At 35.3% G+C, this 23,004-nt stretch overlaps 1 protein-coding gene across 1 annotated transcript; it reads right to left on the bottom strand.

Annotated features, from left to right (window-relative positions):
* Window positions 1-490: 490 nt before the first annotated feature.
* LOC148596451 (solute carrier family 23 member 2-like) lies at window positions 491-22,463 on the bottom strand. Its single transcript, XM_088564190.1, has 12 exons — window positions 22,389-22,463; window positions 18,647-18,800; window positions 16,561-16,718; window positions 15,664-15,749; window positions 14,212-14,291; window positions 12,622-12,803; window positions 9,824-9,950; window positions 9,258-9,414; window positions 8,741-8,994; window positions 6,740-7,013; window positions 4,685-4,780; window positions 491-1,112 (listed from the first exon to the last, which is right to left on the bottom strand). Exons 2-12 carry the CDS (start codon window positions 18,797-18,799, stop codon window positions 922-924), a joined length of 1,758 nt encoding a protein of 585 aa, XP_088420316.1. The 5' UTR covers window position 18,800; window positions 22,389-22,463; the 3' UTR covers window positions 491-921.
* Between the last annotated feature and the right edge of the window lie 541 nt (window positions 22,464-23,004).

Below are 23,004 nucleotides of genomic sequence, written 5' to 3'. Positions count from 1 at the left end.
ACAGGCTTGACTGTTTCAAATCCAAAGTAGTTGGTACTGTATCAAATCTTGAGTAGGCGTTACTGTCTGAGATGTAAAGAAGTCCTTACTGTGTCAAATCGAAAGAGGGCGTTACTGTGTCAAATCTAAAGTATGTCTTACTTTGTCAAATCTAAAATAGGCGTTACTGTATCAAATCTAAAGAAAGTATTTCTATGTCACATCAAAAAAGGTGTTGCTGTCTCAAATCTAAAGCAGGCGTTACCGTGTAAAATCTAACGTAGGCTTTACTGTGTCAAATCTGAAGTAGGGGTTACTGTGTCTCTTTCAAAAGCAGGCATTACTGGGTCACATCTAAAATAGGTTTTAGATAGTTTCTGTGTCAAATATAAAGTATGCGTTGCTAAATCTAATGTAGGATTTACTTTGTAAATCTAAGTAGGACTTGCTGTGTTACATCTTGTGTACAAATCTCAAATTTAAAGTATGCGTTACTCTGTCAAATCTAAAGAAGGCGGTAGTTTGTCCGATCTAGATTGGGCGTTACTGCCTAAAATGTGAAGTAGGAGTTACTGTCTCAAATCTAAAGTAGGTGTTGCTGTTTCATACCTAATGTAGGCTTTACTTTGTCCTATCTAGAGTAGGCGATATTGTCTAAAATCTAAAGTAGGCGTTACTGTTTCAAAATTAATAAGGCGCGTTACATGCAGCCTCAAATTCCTACCAATGATAACAAAGTTTAAAGGAACTGATTCTAAATGTTAACGTATGGATGGTCCGTTCTATCCGAGATCTTTAAATAAACCGGAAGTAAAAAGAGCCCTGAATGTCTCGATCTTTACATGAAATCTAATGGCAGGAAAACTTTTCGCTAAATTTGATGTTTATAAAACAATATGAATAATATGTACCAAGTCACCGATCAAATTTTACATTAGCATGTTATTTTACTTCAATATCATTTTGTTTCTCAGTGGAATCATCATATGGTTGACAAAAAGGCAATCGACGAAATACTCTGCATTTACTCTGTAAGCGACTAATCACAGGCAAGTCATAAAGGTGCGGTCTTGATGTCACATGGTCATCACGTGACAGGGGGTCTTTGACGATACCACGCTCTTTGTCAGAGCCTAAAATATATAGTAAACAAATATCAGGGATAAACTAATGTAGACAAGTTCATGATAAACAAATAAGATACGAGAAAGATACTACAGCAGGAATATGCTGTATCAAGACAAATCGGTAACCGTTCTTTGTATTAGTAAAATTTTCAACTGTAAATATACCACCAATGCCTAGTTCTTTAACAATCAACCTTTTACGGAAACACACAATTTGATTGAATGTTTTATCTCCAGGAACAATCATATGTTGTATGAAGTTGTGTCTTGTTTCCCTTATCTACAGTTTTTATGTGTAATCTTTTTTTATTCAATTTGCTTCATTGTGTATGCGTGTGTGTTCACGTTTATGCCTTATCTTTTTAAATTTTTTACGTATTTTAATCATTCCACTGCTGACTTTTCGGTATTTTTGCCGATATGTAGAAACAACTGTGTTTTAAGATTTTTTTTGAGGTTTTTTAGACTGGCCGTTCAATTTGTCAAAATATCTTTCCTTTATCTTTAGAGTATTAAAAGAGTAATCAAGGGAACCAAGGTTATAGCGGTAATCAAAAGAATGTAATCCAGGGACAAAGACCAGACATGTAAAACAGACATACACAACAAAAAACATAAAGTAACTAAAATCATACATACAAAGTAACAAAAGTAAATGAGCAACTCGGACTCCACTAAAAACTGGGAGCATGGACCAGGTGCACCGGTAGGGTAAGCGTCCTCTGCTTTTCTAGAAACAACCGCCGAGTTGCTCATAAAAAGTCAAGTCCGGGGTAGACAAACGAGGAAAGGAAAACTATGACCCGTTGAATAAATCAGTTTTCATGGTGCTGATGGATACACCATAACGATCCACGAGTTCATGATGACGACCATAAAACTTCTGTAGTGATGACTTCAATCTTGTAGCAACATAACCCTGTTCCAGAAGCCTATTTGTTAGAGTTCTAGCGCGATACAAAAAGTCTGCGTAGTTTTGGCAAGCTCTGGCATAACGTATGAGTTGTGATATGGACACTCCATACGCAGGAGCCGAAGGGATGTTGCCACAGATGAAAGGAAAGTTGACAATTCTGAATGAAAAGTCATCACGTTTGTCGTAAAGTTTGTGTCAATAGTTTTCCTTTACCGTCGATTTCTAAGTGTAGGTCAAGATATGAGGCTGACTTCACAGTGTCTGTAGTATCTTTTATCTCAACTTCTTTTGGGTAGATGCGATGTATCAAATCCCCGAAATTAGGATTGTTTAAAGATAACACGTCATCTATATAGAGGAAACTGAGATTGAAGGATCCAGCCAAACAATATTCTTTCTTTCTGACCAGATCAGCAATAAAGTCAGCCTCATAAGAGTGAAGGAATAGGTCAGCTAGTAAAGGAGCACAATTTGTTCCCATTGGAATGCCGACCGTTTGTTGAAAAACACGTCCACCACACTGGACAAATATGTTGTCGATTAAAAATTCCAGCATTTTGTAAACATCTTCCTCTGTATATTTGGAAGATGATTTGGAATTATTTCTTACAAAGTATGAGGAATCTCTACCAAGAACTATATATTTGTATCTTGGTGTATCATCTTTTTTGGAAAAACAACGATGTATAATGTTTTTAAGTCGAGATTTTAACTGAGTATGGGGAATAGAAGTATACAGTGTTGAAAAATCATAGGTTTTAATGCTTTTATATTCAGATAATAGTCTTGAACTGATTGTCTCCAAAAGATCTTTTGAATTTTTCAGAATCCACATTGAATTAATACCACTACGGGAGTAACAAGTGTTGTGGTAGGACTGTAGACCCTCTTTGACAGTTGTGAGTATAGAAGTTAAAAGTTTTGAAAGAGGTTTGGTGGTACATTTTGCATATCCAGCTATGAAACGTTGTTTGTATGGATTCTTGTGAAGTTTAGGAATCCAGTACATAGACGTTAAATCACAGTCATCGTCCTTGGTAGAGAGACCAAAAGAGGATAGCACAGATTTATGGTTTTCCACAATCTCTTCGTTGGAAAGAGTGGTAGCAGTGTAGGTCTTATCACTGCTATTGTTTTCTACGTCTACCTCTGATAAAGTATTGTATATAATATTTTGGTGTTTTACGAGAGAAATTGTCTCTACTTCAACTTCTCGTGAAATGTACAATATTTCTTGTAATCTGGGGAGTTAATTAGAAATTTTCATGTGTAGAAATTATGTAGTTCACTCGACACTGGGGAAAAATTAATTTTTTAGACCGTCGTCAATGTCTTTACGATTTGTCGTTCACATTGTTACTCTCACGACATGTCACTATCTATTGTAATTAGTATTTGAGATGATGATGTCATTTTAGTTAGAACAAAACAAAGAACTCTCAATAGTAAATTATAATTGTTAGTTTTTACCTTTGATTGTGTTTTCTAGAATCAGTTGCAGTATAAACCCCACAAGCAAAGTAATACCCAACGTCACTTAACTATTTTGTCTAGAAAGAGTAATCAAGGAAACCAAGGTTCTACCGGAAATCAAATGAATGCAATCTAGGGACAAAGACCAAGCATGGAAAACATACATACACAAAAACAAAAAAAACATTAAGTAACTAAAATAATACATACAAAGTAACAAAAGCAAATAAGCAAGTCGGACTCCACTAAAACTGGGAGCATGGACACCGGTAGGGTAAGCGTCCTCTGCTTTTCTAGAAACACCCGCCGAGTTGCTCATAAAAAGTCGTCAGGGATAGAAAGAGGAAGGAAAAACCATGACACGACGAACAAATCAGTTTTTATGATGCAGATGAATACATCATAACGATCTACGAGCTCATGATGGCGACCATAAAACGTCTGTAGTGATGACTTCAATTTTGTAGCATCATAGCCCTGTTCCATAAGCCTTATTGTAAGAAGTCTAGCGCGATACAAAAAGTCTTCGTAGTTGCGGCAAGCTCTGGAATAACGTATGAGTTGTGATATGAACACTCCATACGCAAATGCTGAAGGGATGTTGCCACAGATGAAAGGAAAGTTGACAATTCTGAATGAAAAGTCATCACGTTTGTCGTAAAATTTGGTCACTAGTTTTCCTTTACCATAAATCTCTAAGCGTAGGTCAGGATATGAAGCCGTCTTCACAGTGTCTATAGTATCGTTTATCTCAAGTTCTTTGGGGGAAGATGTATCAAGTCCCTGTAACTAGGATTGTTTAACGATAGATCATCATCTATATAGCGGAAACTGAGATTAAAGGATTTACCTTCTTTCTTTCTGTTCAGATCAGCTATAAAGTCAGCCTCATAAGAGTAGGAATAGTGTAAGAAGTCTAAACTTTGGGATAATATAAACCATTTAAGCAGAGCACTTTACCTTTAAGGTCTTGCTTTGAACAAGCGCAGAAAACGATATAAATCAGGGGTGGTCAAGGATTTTATAGGGGGTGCGGCTTTAATAGAATAGGAAAAAACTGAAGGTATAGGTTTTTGAAAAATCAAAACATACATACAAATGTTTTTTCTAATTATTTGGAGGGGGTGGTCGACGGGTCACCCGCCTAAATCCACGCCTGCAAAGATAGCATTACCCAATGTCAGTTTACCTTTAACTGTGTTGTCTAGAATCAGTGATAAAATAAATCCAACAAACATAGCATTGCCAACTGTTACATTTACTATCTGATTTAGCTGGTCAAATTCTGTAGAAAAAAAGATAACAAATAAAGAAAGGATCAAATTGTTTTTTTTTCATAATCGTGTAGTTATTCAATAAAGTTTTAAAATTATTCAACGACTTATTGTTGTAAGATATCAATTAACAGAATATTAAAACACAAAGAACAGCTCATACATTTCGAACGAATTTAAAATAATAAAGAAAAAGATAGAGGAAACATTCTCACAGCATGGAAAAAGAGAGTCACAAAATATAAAGGAAACATTCCCATAGCGTGGATAGAGAGAGTCACAAAATATAAAGGAAACATTCCCATAGCTTGGAGAGAGTCATAAAAGAATGAAAATCAAAGCATATACTGTTCGCGTATTGATTCTAGCGGATGCTATTTTTAGCAGAGTCTGTAAAGTGAACATATTTGCGGGTATCAATTTTCGCGGTTTCAAACATTAAATAGTGTTTAAAATAAATTTCATGTCTACTAATTTTGGCGGTTTTCTCAATCATGAAAATGGAGAAAACAGTACACCGCGAACATTTGTACATTTACAGTAAAGAGAACATCACAAAAAGACAGAGAAAACATTCCAAAAGTATGGAATGCAAACATCACAAAAGACAGGTAACATTCAAAAAGCATTGAAAGAGAACATCAGAATAGATAGAAGAATCACTAAAAAAGAACGGAAAGATAATGTCACGAAAGACAATGAAAACATTCCCAAAGCATAAAAAGAGAACACTACAATAGACACAGGAAACATTCTCAAAGCATGGAAAGAGAAAGAGTAATCAAGGGAACCAAGGTTATAGCGGTAATCAAACGAATGTAATCCAGGGACAAAGACCAGACATGGAAAACAGGCATACACAACAAAGAACATAAAATAACTAAAATCATACATACAAAGTAACAAAAGTAAATGAGCAACTCGGACTCCACTAAAAACTGGGAGCATGGACCAGGTGCACCGGTAGGGTAAGCGTCCTCTGCTTTTCTAGAAACACCCGCCGAGTTGCTCATAAAAAGTCAAGTCCGGGGTGGACAAACGAGGAAAGGAAAACTATGACCCGTTGAATAAATCAGTTTTCATGGTGCTGATGGATACACCATAACGATCCACGAGTTCATGATGACGACCATAAAACTTCTGTAGTGATGACTTCAATCTTGTAGCAACATAGCCCTGTTCCAGAAGCCTATTTGTTAGAGTTCTAGCGCGATACAAAAAGTCTGCGTAGTTTTGGCAAGCTCTGGTACAACGTATGAGTTGTGATATGGACACTCCATACGCAAGAGCCGAAGGAATGTTGCCACTGATGAAAGGAAAGTTGACAATTCTGAATGAAAAGTCATCACGTTTGTCGTAAAGTTTGGTCAATAGTTTTACTTTACCGTCGATTTCTAAGTGTATGTCAAGATATGAGGCTGACTTCACGGTGTCTGTAGTATCGTTTATCTCAGGTTCTTTTGGGTAGATGCGATGTATCAAATCCCCGAAATTAGGATTGTTTAAAGATAACACTATAAAAGACAGAGGAAACATTCAGAAAGTATGAAAAGAGAACATCACGAAAGACAATGAAAACATTCCCACAGCATAGAAAGAGACTATCACAAAAAATAGAGAAAGCATTCCCAAAGCATGGAAATGAAACATCACAAAAGAGAGACAAAACGTTCAAAAAGTAAGTATACGAATCTAACATTAATGTTGCAAGTTTCGGAATGAAGAACACGTGTTTCAATAAGTAATCTTTAAGCAGCAGCATTTGAGCTAAACATACAGAAGAATCAAGGTTAAAGGTCACGAAGTACTTATTACTAAAAAATCGAAATATCAAGCCAAAACAAGCAATAAGACAATATTCACAATTCAATAGTACTCCACATTTCGATAAACACTCCATGGTGTGATTTAAGGCTGATGAGAAAATTCCATTCAGGAAATACGATAAAAACATCAAGTGAAACATTTACCTGTACGGAGAGAATCGGGAAACTGTCTTTGCCATTCAGCCATCACTATTGCAACAAAAATAGAAACTCCAATCACAGATTTGTTTCTACTAGATCGCAGTTCTACACTATGAAAGATTGAAATACCAACAGAACAAAGCTTGCCAATCACACCAAGTGTTATCCCGCCTAAAACTGGGTCCGGAACTGTAGTCATTAATGCTCCAAATTTTCCAAATATAGCAAACACAATAGACAGGATACCAGTAACAACCAATACAATTCTACTGTGTATCTGTAAAACAATTTCATAGTTAGACGATTTAATTGGAAGAGTAATCAAGGGAGCCAAGGTTATAGCGTAATCAAAAGAATGTAATCCAGGGACAAAGACCAGACATGGAAGAGTAATCAAGGGAACCAAGCTTATAGCGGTAATCAAAAGAATGTAATCCAGGGACAAAGACCAGACATGGAAAACAGACATACACAACAAAGAACATAAAGTAACTAACATCATACATACAAAGTAACAAAAGTAAATGAGCAACTCGGACTCTACTAAAACCTGGGAGCGTGGGTCAGGTGCACCGGTAGGGTAAGCGTACTCTGCTTTTCTAGAAACACCCGCCGAGTTGTTCATAAAAAGTCAAGTCCGGGGTAGACAAACGAGGAAAGGAAAACTATGACCCGATGAATAAATCAGTTTTCATGGTGCTGATGGATACACCATAACGATCCACGAGTTCATGATGACGACCATAAAACTTCTGTAGTGATGACTTCAATTCTGTAGCAACATAGCCCTGTTCCAGAAGCCTATTTGTTAGAGTTCTAGCGCGATACAAAAAGTCTGTGTAGTTTCGGCAAGCTCTAGCATAACGTATGAGTTGTTTTATGAACACTCCATACGGAGGTGCTGAAGGGATGTTGCCACAGATGAAAGGAAAGTTGACAATTCTGAATGAAAAGTTGGAGAAATGAACATATACAACATGGATAAGAAAGTAAATACATCCTCCGTGCACCCCACTCATTAACTTCATGGTGATTTTTAGGTACCTTTATACCTCCCATTACCAAATCAATTTGTCGCGCCAAAGAATATTCTCGTATTCTTTTTCAGTATAATCCTATATTTGTACCCCATTGGGTAAAAAAACCAAGACTTTTGTGACTCAATTGTTTGTATGTCTAAGCCTTCCTAGGATAAAATGTGTAAACAAATTATAGTATAAAGTATAAATTATAATAATACTAAACAGAATACCGAATAAGCCATTTTTTACTGAAGTATAAATACTGTAGGGGTTTGGACATTGAAAAATATGTCAATTTAAGCGATTTTTCGATGGGGTAGGGGTACATTTTATTCATCTTACTCCAAAACCCTCAGTGTTACTGCACTTTTTATTGGTACTATTGTAAAGCTAAAACATTGGGCCACATGATGATTTATACATATGTAAGTTTACTTTGTTTTTAAGAAAGAAGAAGTCCGCAGAATCATAATACCCCAAAAATGGATTTTTGCCTCAATTAGGTATAAAAAGTAGCCGAAAAATACAAAAATGCTTCAGTTTGTTTTTTGGCGACAAAAACATTAGTAAATAGGAGGTATAAGGGTACCTGAAAATTATATTTTGGTTGATGAATGAGTGGACGCACGGGGTTATCTCATCCCACATACTAGTTTTGTCACTGGTAGAAAAATCGTTGAGAGTTAAGATCTGGTCATGTGGTTGTCATTGTAAACTAGGAAGGAAGAGGATACGGGAATATGTCAGAAAGAAACACAATTCCTACCAAGCTACGAAGGAGGAGGGGATGTGCCCGAGAGACAACTTTGCTTATTAGTGCAGAAACTGCTTGTACCCAGAGTAAATATCTGGTAGAATTTATTTTGGCGTGTAAATACGTCTAAATTACCGCTGTACGGTATATAGGCACCGAAAAATAATTTGCTCACAAACCATTTCTAAAGAAAGGTAATCGATAAAAACAAGTGACAGTTTTTCCCACCTTGGTAATTTCAATAATAGAAAGCGATGTACTATACGACGTCGTAGCATGCCCTGTCCCTAAAAATCCAGATAATACACTGAATATTCCTTCAACAGCAATTCCACGATTTATAGCATGCCTAGGAACTGGATAAGCATTACAAACACGTGACGTAGCTATATAATCTCCAAGCGATTCTATGATGGAAGTGATGACAGAAATCAGAAATCCAATGAAAATGGCAGTATTAATTCTGGGAATTCCAACCTGACCTGAAAAATATAAAGAACAAAATCTTCTGCTCAAACAAAACTAACCGTGTATAATTAAAGAAAAATCAACTTTAGAAAGCTGTGTAAATTAAGCTGTACTCGTTGGAAACTGATAAAACTATTGTATCAACAATATCAGAAATATTCATTTATTGGCTAAAAAGAACAATTGTAAGTTAAGTTAAGATTTACTAAAGATATCAGCTTTAATTGATTTTAACATTAATACTATGGTCAATTTTGTAGTAAAATAGAAATTGTACCTGGATACGGTAATAAAACCCATGGTGTTTCCCGAATGAGTCCATTCCGTACATCAGTCCTAGCCATGTAGGAAGTATCCTGAGGGTCATCCGAGAAAACATTTAGTACCGTGAAGATTACACAAGTGATCCACATGACAATTAAAGTTATTAAAACCTGTAAAAATAAAAGTAAAACCAAAGTAGGTACCATATTTACATCTTTTTACTGGATGTTTGACAGCTTCTCATGTTGATTAATCTTTGAAAGGGCGCTGGATGTCACAGCGGTGCGAGTTCGAGTCCCGCGGAGGGAACGACCAAAAATTTGCATCGCAAATTTGACAGTTCTAACATCGTTGGGAATTTTTCTTCCCTGTATCAATTTGATCCGATGGAGCAGTGTAGCGAATAGAGTCGTCACATTCTGAGACGACACATTCTATATATATATATAGGCAAACATGTAACAAAATTCAAGTGTATAACCAAAACGTGAAAACCGATCTGTATAAACAAAGTAGGAAACAAAACTAGAATGCAATTACATATAGAACTGATCAAATACTAAACGTAAACATACATACTGGAAATACTTGAAATACAGGAAATGTGTCCCGTTTCATTTCTGATTTCCGGTTACTAGTACATCTTGGCACAGGTAATCTGATGTGAGCCATGTAAATCGCCATCAAAACCAAGAAAAATAAACCCCTGAAATTTGATCATATGACTCATACACTTAATTGATGTATCAATATATATCTCTCGTTTTTCGAAAATTGCGTATATAATAAGAGTAAATGGTCTCTTTTACACGTATCTTGAGTTATTTTTTCGTTTTGCGCATCGTCTTTTCTCTTTTATGATTATTACCTTGATTATTATGGACGTCATCAGATTAGATGTTTTAATAACACAACTTATTTTCGCCAACTCTCTGTTCGCCGAAATTCCTTTTGAACTGTGGCGTCACAAAAGTTGCATGTTTCATCTCACCCGTGGATGAGAAAATAATATCTCACATGGCTAAAAAAAGTAATATGCTTGTCTCTTTAGTGTGTAAATGAGATCTCCAATTATTCACATTGGTTAAGGACAAAATAATATTTTAATCAGTGGGCTTTTATTTTCTTTTCATATTCCTGAATATTAATGAATGGATGAATGGCAAGGGTCATCGACCGCCATTAATGTTTTTGTTTAATCTGGTTCCGGTACAAAGGTGTAATTCTTTGTCACGCGTGCATTTAGTTATCAACTAAAACTTTCTACATAGGAGAGCATTATTCACTTCTGTTTATTTTATTGTAGATTGAAAATCAATACTAAAAAGTGAATCAAATATTAATTGCATACACGGATTTTTAGGGTCAAAGTAAATCAATATGGCGAACTTATAAAAAGAATATTATACCATATATGGAATGTTAAGCTGATTTGAATATGAAAGTAGACGCCTCATACCATCACTTTGATGAAGTGTGATCTACACGTGTAGGCTCATGTTCTTTGTTACAAAAAAATGTGATTGCACCGGATTAGGTTGCACAACATTTCAAATTTAAACCTCCTTAATAACTTACCAAAAAAGACATTTGACAACCCCCCCCCCCCCAAAAAAAAAAAAAAAAAAAAAAATGAAAGTTTTTTTATTGTTCCAGAAATTATGTAAATTCCGTATGTAATCTATATATTATTTTTTTAATTCAAATTTGTGACCTATTTTTTAAAGGGACGTTCGTCCGTGGAACGTCGTCTCTATAAAATCCAAATATTCAATAAATAATTTACCCTGAAGTGTATGATGAAACGTTAAGTTAATACACAAAACGTGCTACAATTTTTATTACATGAATCGAAGGTAACCATGATTAACATATGTTTCAATTTACATATCACATGTTATGATAATCGTGTGGTAGAAATCCAGCAATTACATATGTCGATAATTAATTAATCATATTTTTGACTTAAATTCATTATCATATATTTATCATATATTCATTGTCATATGATTATCATATGTTGATTCGATAATCTTATCATTACCATATGATTCCAGCAACAGTGAATTCGTAAATGCAAAATTAATAGTCGTTTGTAATGACCTCTTTATGGAAAATGTATTCTGGCGTCATAACTTACGGCAAATTCTTCACGAGAATCTTTTGTGTAAGAGAATCAAGGGAACCAAGGTTATAGCGGCAATCAAAAGAATGCAATCCAGGGACAAAGACCAGACATGGAAAACAGACATTCACAACAAAGAACACAAAGTAACTAAAATCATACATACAAAGTAACAAAAGTAAATGAGCAACTCGGACTCCACTAAAACTGGGAGCATGGACGAGATGTAATCGATCACATTTGATCATTATATGAGAATATACGGTACTTTTGGCTCTGTACACTGGTTTATTAGGAGAACATTATCTAATTATTTTCAGACAATACTGATGACAGGCTATGACGATAGACGCCGAATAATCGATGGTATGCTTTGACGATTTACGTCAGGATTACGACGACGATGATGGGCTATGAAATGGTAATGAGAGTAGCTTCTAAAATACATTATTTTTCTTCATACCAGAGAATTAAAGTTGCGTTTTTACTAAAATGACAAAATAGCAACGATTAACAAAGGCACTAATTTTTGATTTTCAAAGAAAATGAATTTCACCTAATTGTCTTGAAAGAAAAAGTGAATTTCATATACAGTGGAACTTTACTCGCTCGAACCTGAATGGCACGAACACCTGGGATTTCTCGAACACAATCTAAAGTACGATTTTTTCTCTATATAATTAATACAAATAACCTTGAATTTCTCGAAACTGAATTTCTCGAAAACTCGAATTGACTTGTCGGTCAGTTTGGTAATAAACCTAAGAAAATAAACTCCAACTCGTCAGCAATTTTTTTTTTCAGCTTGGGTAGTAAAAGGTGTGAAAAACTGAAAACCTTTCACTAATCAAAGTGTCATTTTGGTTAATTACAGGTAATATTTAGTCATCACTAATAGGTAGTTTTAATCTAATATAGTACTGATTGAAGTTCGAGAAGGCAAATGAAAGCATCAAAGAAAATTATATGAAAACAAGTTATTGACCAAGGAACTTGAACTATGAGAATTTTTTAAATGCAAACACAGCATATATAATGTCCACGAATCGACACGGCATTCAGAAAAGGAATGCAAATTATCAGATAACTAATAAAAACTTCGAAGGAAGTAGGCAATTTCTAACGAAAAAGTCGAATCGCACCGACAACGAAAGAAATCCGGAAAAATACGAAATTCAGTTTCTCGAACTCCCGATTACTCGAACACATTTCAATAGTCCCATAGAGTTCGAGCTACCGAGGTTTGACTTACCCAATGCCTATTGCCCAGTTAGCTCGGCAGAGCATGATCGGAACCGGATATAGAGAATATCCCAAACAAAAGATTGTTACACCGGTTATTATTGGTGTAATGAACTTCATCAAGATCCCTATAAAACCAGTCAAACCAATGAATACCTCGAAAACAGATGCAGCTATCAAACTTCCTTGGATCTGTAAAGAAACGTTGAACATTTGTTTTAACCCAGTTTTATTGATTGACTGATTGTAGCTCTACAGACTTCTTTTTGTACTGGTTCGCCACGATGAGCTAGATATGTATTGTATTGTAAACCATGTACATATCATCTAGCTCAATCACAGTATAATGAACCAGTGTCAAAAAGTCGCCACTTTATCTTCTAATTCAGCGTGCTTGGTGAAGAAACCGTGACCACCATTTTAACTTTTGTTTTTGTTACAACCCCGCTGGGGATCGAACCCACGATCATCTGCATTCAAGGCAAGCGTCTAAGCATTTGTATATCAAGTGTAATAATGTCACATTGACTAAGCGTTTATGTATAAAGTGTGATGACGTCATCTTTGCTAAATGTTTGGATATCAAGTGTGATAACGTCGAATCGACCAGGCATTCTTGTATCAAGTGTTATAACTTCACGTCGGCTTAGCGTTTGTCTATCAAGTGTGATCACTTCACCTTGGCAATGCGTTTGTATATCAAGTGTGATAACGTCGCATCGGCTAAGCGTTTGTTTATCAAGTGTACTATTGTTATTTCGGCTAAGCGTTTGTGTATCAAGTGTGACGACGTCACCTCGCATCGGATAAGCGTGTGTATATCAAGTGTGCTAACAGTATCTCGGCTAAGTGTTTGTGTATCAAGTGTGGTAACGTCGAATCGGCCAGGCATTCGTGCATCAAGTGTTATAACCGCACGTCTGCTAAGCGTTTGTTGATCAAGTTTGCTAACCTTATATCGGCTGAGCGTTTGTGTATCAAGTGTGATGACGTCACCTCGCTCGGCTAAACATTGTGTATCAAGTATGGTAACGTCGCATCGGCTAAGCGTGTGTATATCAAGAGTGCTAACGTTATCTGGGCTAAGCGTTTGTGTATAAAGTGTGGTAATGTCGCATCGGCTAAGCGTCTGTGTGTCAAGTGTGCTAATGTCGAATCGGCCAGGCATTTTTGTATCACGTGTTATAACCTCACGTCGGCTAAGCGTTTGTCTATCAAGTGTGATAACGCCACCTTGGCAATGCGTTTATATATCAAGTGTGATAACGTTGCATCGGCTAAGCGTTTATTTATTAAGTGTGCTAATGTTATCTCGGCTAAGCGTTTGTGTATCAAGTGTGGTAACGTCACCTCGCTCGGCTAAGCATTGTGTATCAAGTGTGGTAACGTCGCATCGGCTAAGCGTGTGTATACCAAGTGTATATCAAGTCTGATAACGTCACCTTGACTAAGCTTTGTGTACCAAGTGTTATAACGTCGCATCGGTTTAGCGTTTGTTTGTTAAGTGTGATAACGCCATCTCGGCTAAATGGTTGATACCAGCGGTACAACTTTATTTCGGCTAAGCGATAATGCAATGTATCAAGTGTGGAAAAATTACCTCGGCTAAACGTTGGTAAACTATATCCGGCGTCTCAAACTCTGTTTCTGAATCAAGAGTGATGTTGGTAGTATCATTCACTGTAATGATTTAACTTATTTTAGGATTATTAAACTAAACATATATATTAGGATATCCAACTTAATAGTAAGTCATTTCCTTATAAAAGTTATACATTTACTGACAACAGCAAAACACACACATATACAATTGTAAACAATAATTTATAACTATTAAAGTTAGTAATTTGTATATGAATATAAATCAACGAACTTGCCTTTTTGTATCGCACTAGATTTTGTACAACTAGGCTTCTGAACAGGGTTATCTTGCTACAAGATTGAGGTCATCACTACAGAAGTTTTATGGTCGTCATCATGAACACGTGGATCGTTACGATGTATCCATCTGTACCATGAAAACTGTATTTGTTCAACGTATCATAGTTTCTTTCCTCTTTCTTCTACCTGGAATTTGACTTTTCATGAGGAACTCGCCGGGGTTTCTAGAAGAGCAGAGGAATCTTATCCTACCAGTACATCTACTCCAAGCTACCAGTTTTCAGCGGAGTCAGAGTTGCTCATTACTTTTCTTTTTTGTGTGTCTGTTTTCCATGTCTGGTCTTTTTCCCTGGATTACATTCTTTTGGTTTCCGCTAGAATCTTGGTTTCCTTGATTATTCTTTGACATTTTACATACCGGAGATGTCTGTAGGGACAGTTTGCATACCGGAGATATCTGTAACGACAGTTTACACACCGGATACGTCGGCAATGACGGTTAACATACCGGAGATGACGGTAATGACGGTTTACATACTGGTGATATCTGTAGGGAAAGTTTGAATACCGTAGATATCTATAGGGACGTAGGTTCATACCGGAGATGTCGGTAAAGACGGTTTACATACTGGTGATGTCTGTAGGGAAAGTTTGAATACCGTAGATATCTATAGGGTCGTAGGGACATACCGACGATGAACATGACCATTTGTACAGATACCACTGGTATGTAAACCCGTGATAATGGCCCCTACAGACGTTTCACATTCCAGAGGGACATGAATTAACATGTGGTTTAAACAATAATGGGGTCTTTAAGGGTAATCAACATTCAGTTTATCAACTTTGAGTGCCTGTAAGGGCAATTATCAGGGGTTTACATAACTGAGGTGTCTGTAAGATTGGTCAACACGCTGTTCATATACAAAGAATGACCTTTGCAGCGATTAATATACGATTTACATAAGAGGTGTTTCTAGTAGAAGAGTGAACATGCTTTCCGTTTTGTGCCTTGATATTTCAATTTATTATACGGATTTATCTTTTGAATACTCATTTTGACTAATGCCTAGATTTTATCAGTTCGGTAATTATGTTAATTTTGTTACTACTTTTCATGCCTGATGTGCCCATTGAATCTGTCATAATAATGATGTCTGTAGAAACATACCTGTTGGACACTTCCATGCGTCTACATCTTTCAAGGCAAGGATCGGAATTAAAAAAACTCCTGACGGTCCCTGAAACACTGGAAGCCTGTGAAAGATATAGTCAGGTTTAAATGTCTATCTCAAAATAAACTTGAATACCGTATAGCAGGTAATATAGCAATATGCTCTGTGAGTAGGGAAATAACATACTCGCGGTCTTTATTTTTTCACGCCCATAGATACGATTTTTGGGAGATAACTATGAAATACCTGGATTCAAATTTGGTCAGCTTATACTTTTTCAATACCCCAAACCTGGTGAATATATAGAAAATAAGAACATTGCGAAAATTTTCCGCTAGACGGTAGTTGACAGCAATAGTTAGCTCACAATTAGAGATTACCACTTCCAAAGTCAGTAATACGTATTGGGTTCCCTTTGTCACTTTTACCTGTAAATGAACGTGGTAAAACTATCATCTCACCGATTATCGATAAATGAATTAATTTTTCTTTGTTCCAAGTATTCGGATAGGGTTTGTAAGTCTCGTTCTAGTTTCATTTTTCTTACCGGAATTTCTGATGTAGAACGTATTAAATTCCGAAGACCGATCTGCATTTTATTGTTTACTTCCGGAATCTCGAAACGCTGTAGTACAAAGCGAAATATTCTATTTTACGCTTTTTCTTAACACTTTTATCATGTGGAAATATTTTTATTGGTATTGTACACAAAAAATTGTCTTCTTTTATGTACTGAACCCCATGCTCTGAAATGACAAATCTCTATGCATCTGAACGGTAGACTAGGATACTACATTCTCGCGAAACCACGGAGTTATTTGAAAAGACTTACAAACCCTACTGTGTTGATAGGGCTACCATGTGCTTTAACGCTAGGAAGTTTAATGATTTACCTTAGTCCGATATATGATTGTACGACCGTCGACAGTCCGCTAGCTAAAACAGATGAACTAAACAGTACAGATCTGACAGGATCATTGATGTCAGCACAAGCCGCCTCGGACACAACTACCAGGATAGGCATCAGAAAGCTTATACCTATAAACATGTGCTGGAAAAGTATTAAATTAAAATAAAAATCGCTTCTTATTTGTTAGAATTGTTACAATTGATTATATAATCTCCCAGTTTTTAGTGGAGTCTGAGTTGCTCGTTTACTTTTGTTACCTTGTATGTATTAGTTTGTTTATTTTATGTTCTTTGTTGTGTGTATGTTTTCCATGTCTGGTCTTTGTCTCTGGATTACACTCTTTTGGTTTCCGCTATAATCTTGGTTCCTTTAATTACAATTAAAACAATTACAGTTAATATCAGTTTAGTTCACGTTTTATTTCTACGTGGAAGGATTTTTAGAAGTAGATATTTGGTTGATATAAAAAAGGATTGATATAAAGGAGAAACAACAAAGAGGTTTGATATATGAGCTCGTGAAAAAACAACAAAAATGAAAAGTATAAGGACAAAACAATAAAACGAAATAAGTTAGATCAAATTAAAATACACAGAGAGAGAAAAATAAATACAGTAAGAGGAAGCACTAACCCAAACAAAAAAGTTGGGGTGAATTCAGCTTATCCTGCAGAGTAAAAAAAGGTCTACACCATTGCTATATGCCTAGACAATATATGTTTAAAATGTTGGATCTAGGTAGTATTACAGTTAAATGAGACTTGGGCAAGTGGAACTGACGATTGGAATAATTTGGGAAAGAGCGGTAAGTGGAACAGTTCATCCAATAAAACATCTGTAGTTTTGATTATTCATAGTTGACAGTAGCTTTATGTATTGAGAGAGTAATCAAGGGAACCAAGCTTATAGGGTAATCAAAAGAATGTAATCCAGGGACAAAGACCAGACATTGAAAACAGACATACACAACAAAGAACATAAAGTAACTAACATCATACATACAAAGTAACAAAAGCAAATGAGGAACTCGGACTCCACTGAAAACTGGGAGCATGGACCAGGTGCACCGATAGGGTAAGCGTCCTCTGCTTTTCTAGAAACACCCGCTGAGTTGCTCATAAAAAGTCAAGTCCGGGGTAGACAAACGAGGTAAGGAAAACTATGACCCTTTGAATAAATCAATTTTCATGGTGCTGATGGATACACCATAACGATCCAAAAGTAAAACACATTCATACAAATATCACATGCATGGTATGGTGTACACGCCTTCCTTAAGTATCATATAAAACCAATTATACAGGAAGATCGATTTTCAAAGATAAGTTGCATACAAAAGTTTGGCGGACGAGGCACTCCAATATAAAAAGACTAATCCCATATTTATAAGGAGTGTTTCCTTGATTTTTGATACACAAGGATACATAATAACAATATTCATCATTATTTATCCTACATACGAAAATAATGACAGAAGATGGGACAAGAAACCTTTTGACTCGTAATGTAAACTGCATTGACTTGTCATATTACTATTCACGTATTTGGTAGAAAATAGTACCTATTCCAGGGGTACGTCCTATCACCTTATATATAGGACGTACCCCCTACCTTATGAGACAATAAGGACTAAAAGCCAGAAACATCGGATTTGTTCTCAATTCTTTAATATTTAGTAATATATTTTACATCGAAAAAAAAACTTGGAGGATGTCTCTAAAAAGGCAGAGGACTCATATACTGTAAACGCATTAATTTTCGCAGTTGCTAATTTTGGCGGATTCTGTCATGTGACCATATCACGGGTATCAATTTTCGCGGTTTTTTGTCCACCTCGAAAATAGCGAAAATTAGTATACCGCGAAATTTAGTACATTTACAGTATCTGGTACATACTTTCAGTTTAGAAAAGGAGTCCAGTTTGCTCAATTATTCTGTAATTAGTGCATTTTAGTACATTTGTGTTTTTATATTCTCACACGGTCTCCTTGCTTTTACGGATAATTGTTCTTTTTTTGCGATCTTCCAATTAAATTCATCTCGGCTTTAAGTCGTTAAGTGTTAATATACCTGAATAGCAACTGTGAAGATGACTAACCAAGGAGGTGTGTCTTCGACGTCATAATCAAATTGTTTTTCGTTTTCATTCTCTATTATTACGTCACCGTTGACCTCAGATGAATCGGAATCGAGTAAAGTTCCATTGTTGCTAGTGTGGTCCATTCTGAAATAATTCAATTTGATTGTTTATTGCTCTTTTGGGCAAGATAGGTTATTTTCCATTAACTAATTTGGTACTGTGACGTCATAACATCGGTCGGTCTGCACACCAAAATTCAAATTACATCTAAACTAGATAAGGAATTGATGAAGGGCTGGTCTAAATTTTCACTGGAATTGGTGAGAAATTAAATTATAAATTAGTTTCAAATTTTTGACCAAGTTATGCTTGGAAAAGTTAACGCTTGTTCGTAAACCGTTTCGCGGTTCATGAAGCGTAAACTGTCTCAAATAGATCAAGATTCGCCTGTTTTGTTTATAATGTTATAACAAAATCAATCTGTTCCCCTTAAATGTTTTTTATAAAAAAAAATTGACAATTTGTGATGAAAGTTGGTTTGGCGAACAAACCGGAAGTTTACAAAAGATTCTAATATAAAATTATGACGGACAGGTATTACGGTAGAAAAGTAAATAGATATTCCAGCCACTTTGTTATGACTGTTAACTGAATTGGTAATAAATAGAAGACAAAACGAAAAGATTGATATTAACTGTATTATAAGATTGAGAGAAATAACTGAACTACGATCAATTAATCGTCCGAAAATGAAAAAGAAAAAAAAAACATGAAACCCCTTAAGACTTTAAATTTTGTAATTTTAAAATTTTACAAAAGATTTTACTTTTAATTAATGTTTTAATTCATTCATTCACCCACTATGAATGTACTTACCTGTTGGCAGTTCATTAATTACAGGTGAGTAATTAATCAGCCCAAGTACTAATTTGGCTTCAGAGGTTTCAAGGATCAATTAACGAAATTATTAACTTTTGATTGGCAGGGGTCGGTTTTACAGTTAAAAATACTTATAAATTAAGGGAAGAGATGCAGAAAGAGTTCGGAAATCGGAATTGATAGGATGAGGTTTAATCGGGTAAAATTACTACAGATTGAATAGGAAATTCTACGGGACTTTGAAATTAGTTCGGTTTATAGTGAAATTCGTTTTTTTTCTGGATTCGGTTTATGCAATATTAATTGCATATTCTTCACATTCTTTTATTCTTACAAGTAACTTTATTTGATAGAGTACGAAGTTAAATATAACGTTAATCTTTACGACTTTAACCTATCACCTTAGAACTACTGAGGGTCTGATATCAAATGATGGTAATCTGAGCAAATACTAATCCGAACTATTCATACTTTCTCGTTACACAAACATGTAGCAAAAATGGGTGAGTAGATACGATATTACAAAGAAATGTTAGACAATATGGCCCATAGAATACAAGATTCTTGGTCGAGTCCCATTATATATCTAACGATAAGGCAGCTCTAGCTTATAAGTTCGGCCTCTTACAAGTTTAACACGTTTCATGTTAATGCCAAAGTCGTGTGTTTATTAGGTTGAGACCACCAGTTTTGCGCATGCGCTCTTAAACTTTATACCTAATATTATTGACTATATATTTTTTTCTTAATGATTTAGAATTTGAATTATCAAAAACATAGTCCACAGAAATTACACTTTGAAAAATTTACAATTGAGCCCTTAATTTGTTTCCAAGACTATGTAAATATTTACCTTATTTTGGTATGGAAAGGACTAATATTTCGTTCCCTGCTTAATTGTAAGTTTTGGTAAGAATCAGAAAATAAGAAAAATAGAAACATGCATGTGCGAAACTTATCGATCTGACAATATCATTTCACTCAATAATGCTGTCTCTATTTGAAAAAAAAACATTATTTCATCTTTATATTACTGGATTTGCTCAGAAATTTTTAATGGAATGTAGATTTTGACATATCTGCTTCTGACATGTTCATTTGCAGTGCGTTTCAATGAAATTATAACTGAATTTACCAAAATGATATGTGAAATCTTGCTTTTTCCCTTGATTCTGATGGTGCACAATTATGCTTTCAATATGGTGTTTTATTTTCATACCATGTATCACCCACTATCTAACTGACACCCAACTGCTTTAGTGACATATATCGATGTCCATGGATTAGAATTAGAAGAAATATGGGGGTGGGCAGTTCAAAGAAAGCTCATGATACACTATTCTAGAAACTTTCTTTGTTTATTGCCAGAATATGTTTCCAAAATGACAGTTTCTTTCATGTCGTTTACACTGCGGTTTGCCTCCCGAAAAAGTTCGCCGACTGGGCATTCCTTTCCATTGGTGAAGCTTTTTTTGTGTTCTACAAAACGATCATCCAAGCACCGATGGGTCTCGTCCACGTCTCGTTAACCATTTTTGCAGCGTTTGCAAACCACAGCGTAAGCGATGTGTGAAACCATCTTTTAACTTAAAGACGTTGACTGGCCCGACGATACCGTCAGTTTCCAAAGTACAAAGCGCATGTCGAACAACGTGGTCGCTTACAGTGCCGTGTACTGTAAAATACCAAATGATCAGAAGTGGAATGATTAAAGAACGTCCAAATCTTTTAAAATATGTCTTAAACGCGAACACATGAAAAAGGACTATCTACGTACACGATATAGCGAACCAAATAAAATAAATTACACATGAAACTGAATAAATAATTTTCGATATTCTAAAAGGTTCTTTTCGAAATCATATCGGCAAAAACAAACCCAAAGTGTGAGAAGTTTGATGATTCAAATACGTCAAAATCCAAAATACATGGCCTAAGCGTGAAACAAAGACGATTGATATAAACAAGGTAGAAACCGAATGAAAAAGAGTACAAATAAAACTGAAGATAACAGAAACTAGACTTCACGCAAATAATACTATTTAATGCACTAGCGGTATGAACTACCAGGAAATGCAGGGAATGACTTCAAGTGCTCCGGGAGGGTAAACATGTCCTGCTCCGTCTGACGCAACGCCATATTGCAAGTGAGTAAAAATTTAATTGATATGTTTCGGTTAATTGTTTTAAGCTTTTTAAATCTTACAGCATTTACTATTTTGTATTTAGGTTATACATTGGTGGATTGTACGTCTCACCATATCTCTTCTTTCCATGAAAGTCATTTATCACAGTACCCGAACCAATCCGTGCAACTACAGCTGCATTCTAGTACTAAATGATATAAAGTTAGACTTTGATTAATTACTTTTTTTCTCTTCTATTATTTGCTTTTTTACTGGAATACAAAATGTGGATGTAATGTTTTAAGTTAAAAAATGAGATGTAGCAGTATCTCTGTAAAGGAGATGTAGTTGTAGTATGATCTCTATAAAGAAGATGTAGTAAGATTTCTGTGAAGGAGATGTAGTAGGATCTCTATATTGAGTTCGTTCCAATGAAAATTCTGAAATAAACATACGCCGATCAACCGTTATTTTACGACTGCGATCAGATCAGTAACGGTCAAACTACTATGCGTCAAAATAAAAAAAAATGCCTAAATGTAAACACATGATACACCGACGATTAACACACACAATAAAACGAACCAAATAAATTACACATAAAACTAAACTGAGAAATATTACACATACTGCTCGCATGATTGAAGGAATCTTCTCAACAATTCAGCAATATTTTAGTTAATTTCAGAATGAACATATGAAGACAGAAATCTCATAAAATCTTTACCTTTACATTACTTCAAGACGAAATAAATTTTGTCTGCAAAATCTACTCCCTAAATAAAAAAATCAGGTATATATATATCTATGCTTAATAATTCTATCAATATAACTGAGTTTTGTCCACCAATACATGCAGTTGACTGGTGGTAACATATGTGATAATGATGACATGCCATTTATTGATGTTTCCCCGTTTGTGGATATCAGATTATTAATGTTACTATTCTCTTTATACAAACTTCAGCATCATTCTAATGGAACTATTTGAGTTCATTAAAATTATTATTGTTATATTTCCCTTCGTTACTGCTTTTATACGTCACATCTGTTATTGAGTTAGAATGATATAACCACAATTATAACTGTATTTTTGGAATTTTCAATTGTCACAACTATATATATATAGAGTATTGTTCATGTCTGAACAAGCTCGATCTTAACAGTTATAAGCCATTTGTATTTTACAATATCTGCAGAAATTGATTAAAGCCCCATATTTGTATGGTTGTAATAAAAGCCCGTGTATGATAGGGTGTAATAAAAGCGCCATACATGTAATAACACCTCATATACGTTTAGGTGTAATAAAAACCTTGTGTATGTTGGGGTGTAATAAAAGC

The sequence above is a fragment of the Perna viridis genome, chromosome 15 (assembly GCF_037379345.1).
Source record: "Perna viridis isolate PV_CMFRI_1.1 ecotype Kerala chromosome 15, ASM3737934v1, whole genome shotgun sequence".
NCBI lineage: Eukaryota > Metazoa > Mollusca > Bivalvia > Mytilida > Mytilidae > Perna > Perna viridis.
Note: the sequence above shows the minus strand (reverse complement) of the source record. Positions and strands in the feature narration are given on the sequence as shown.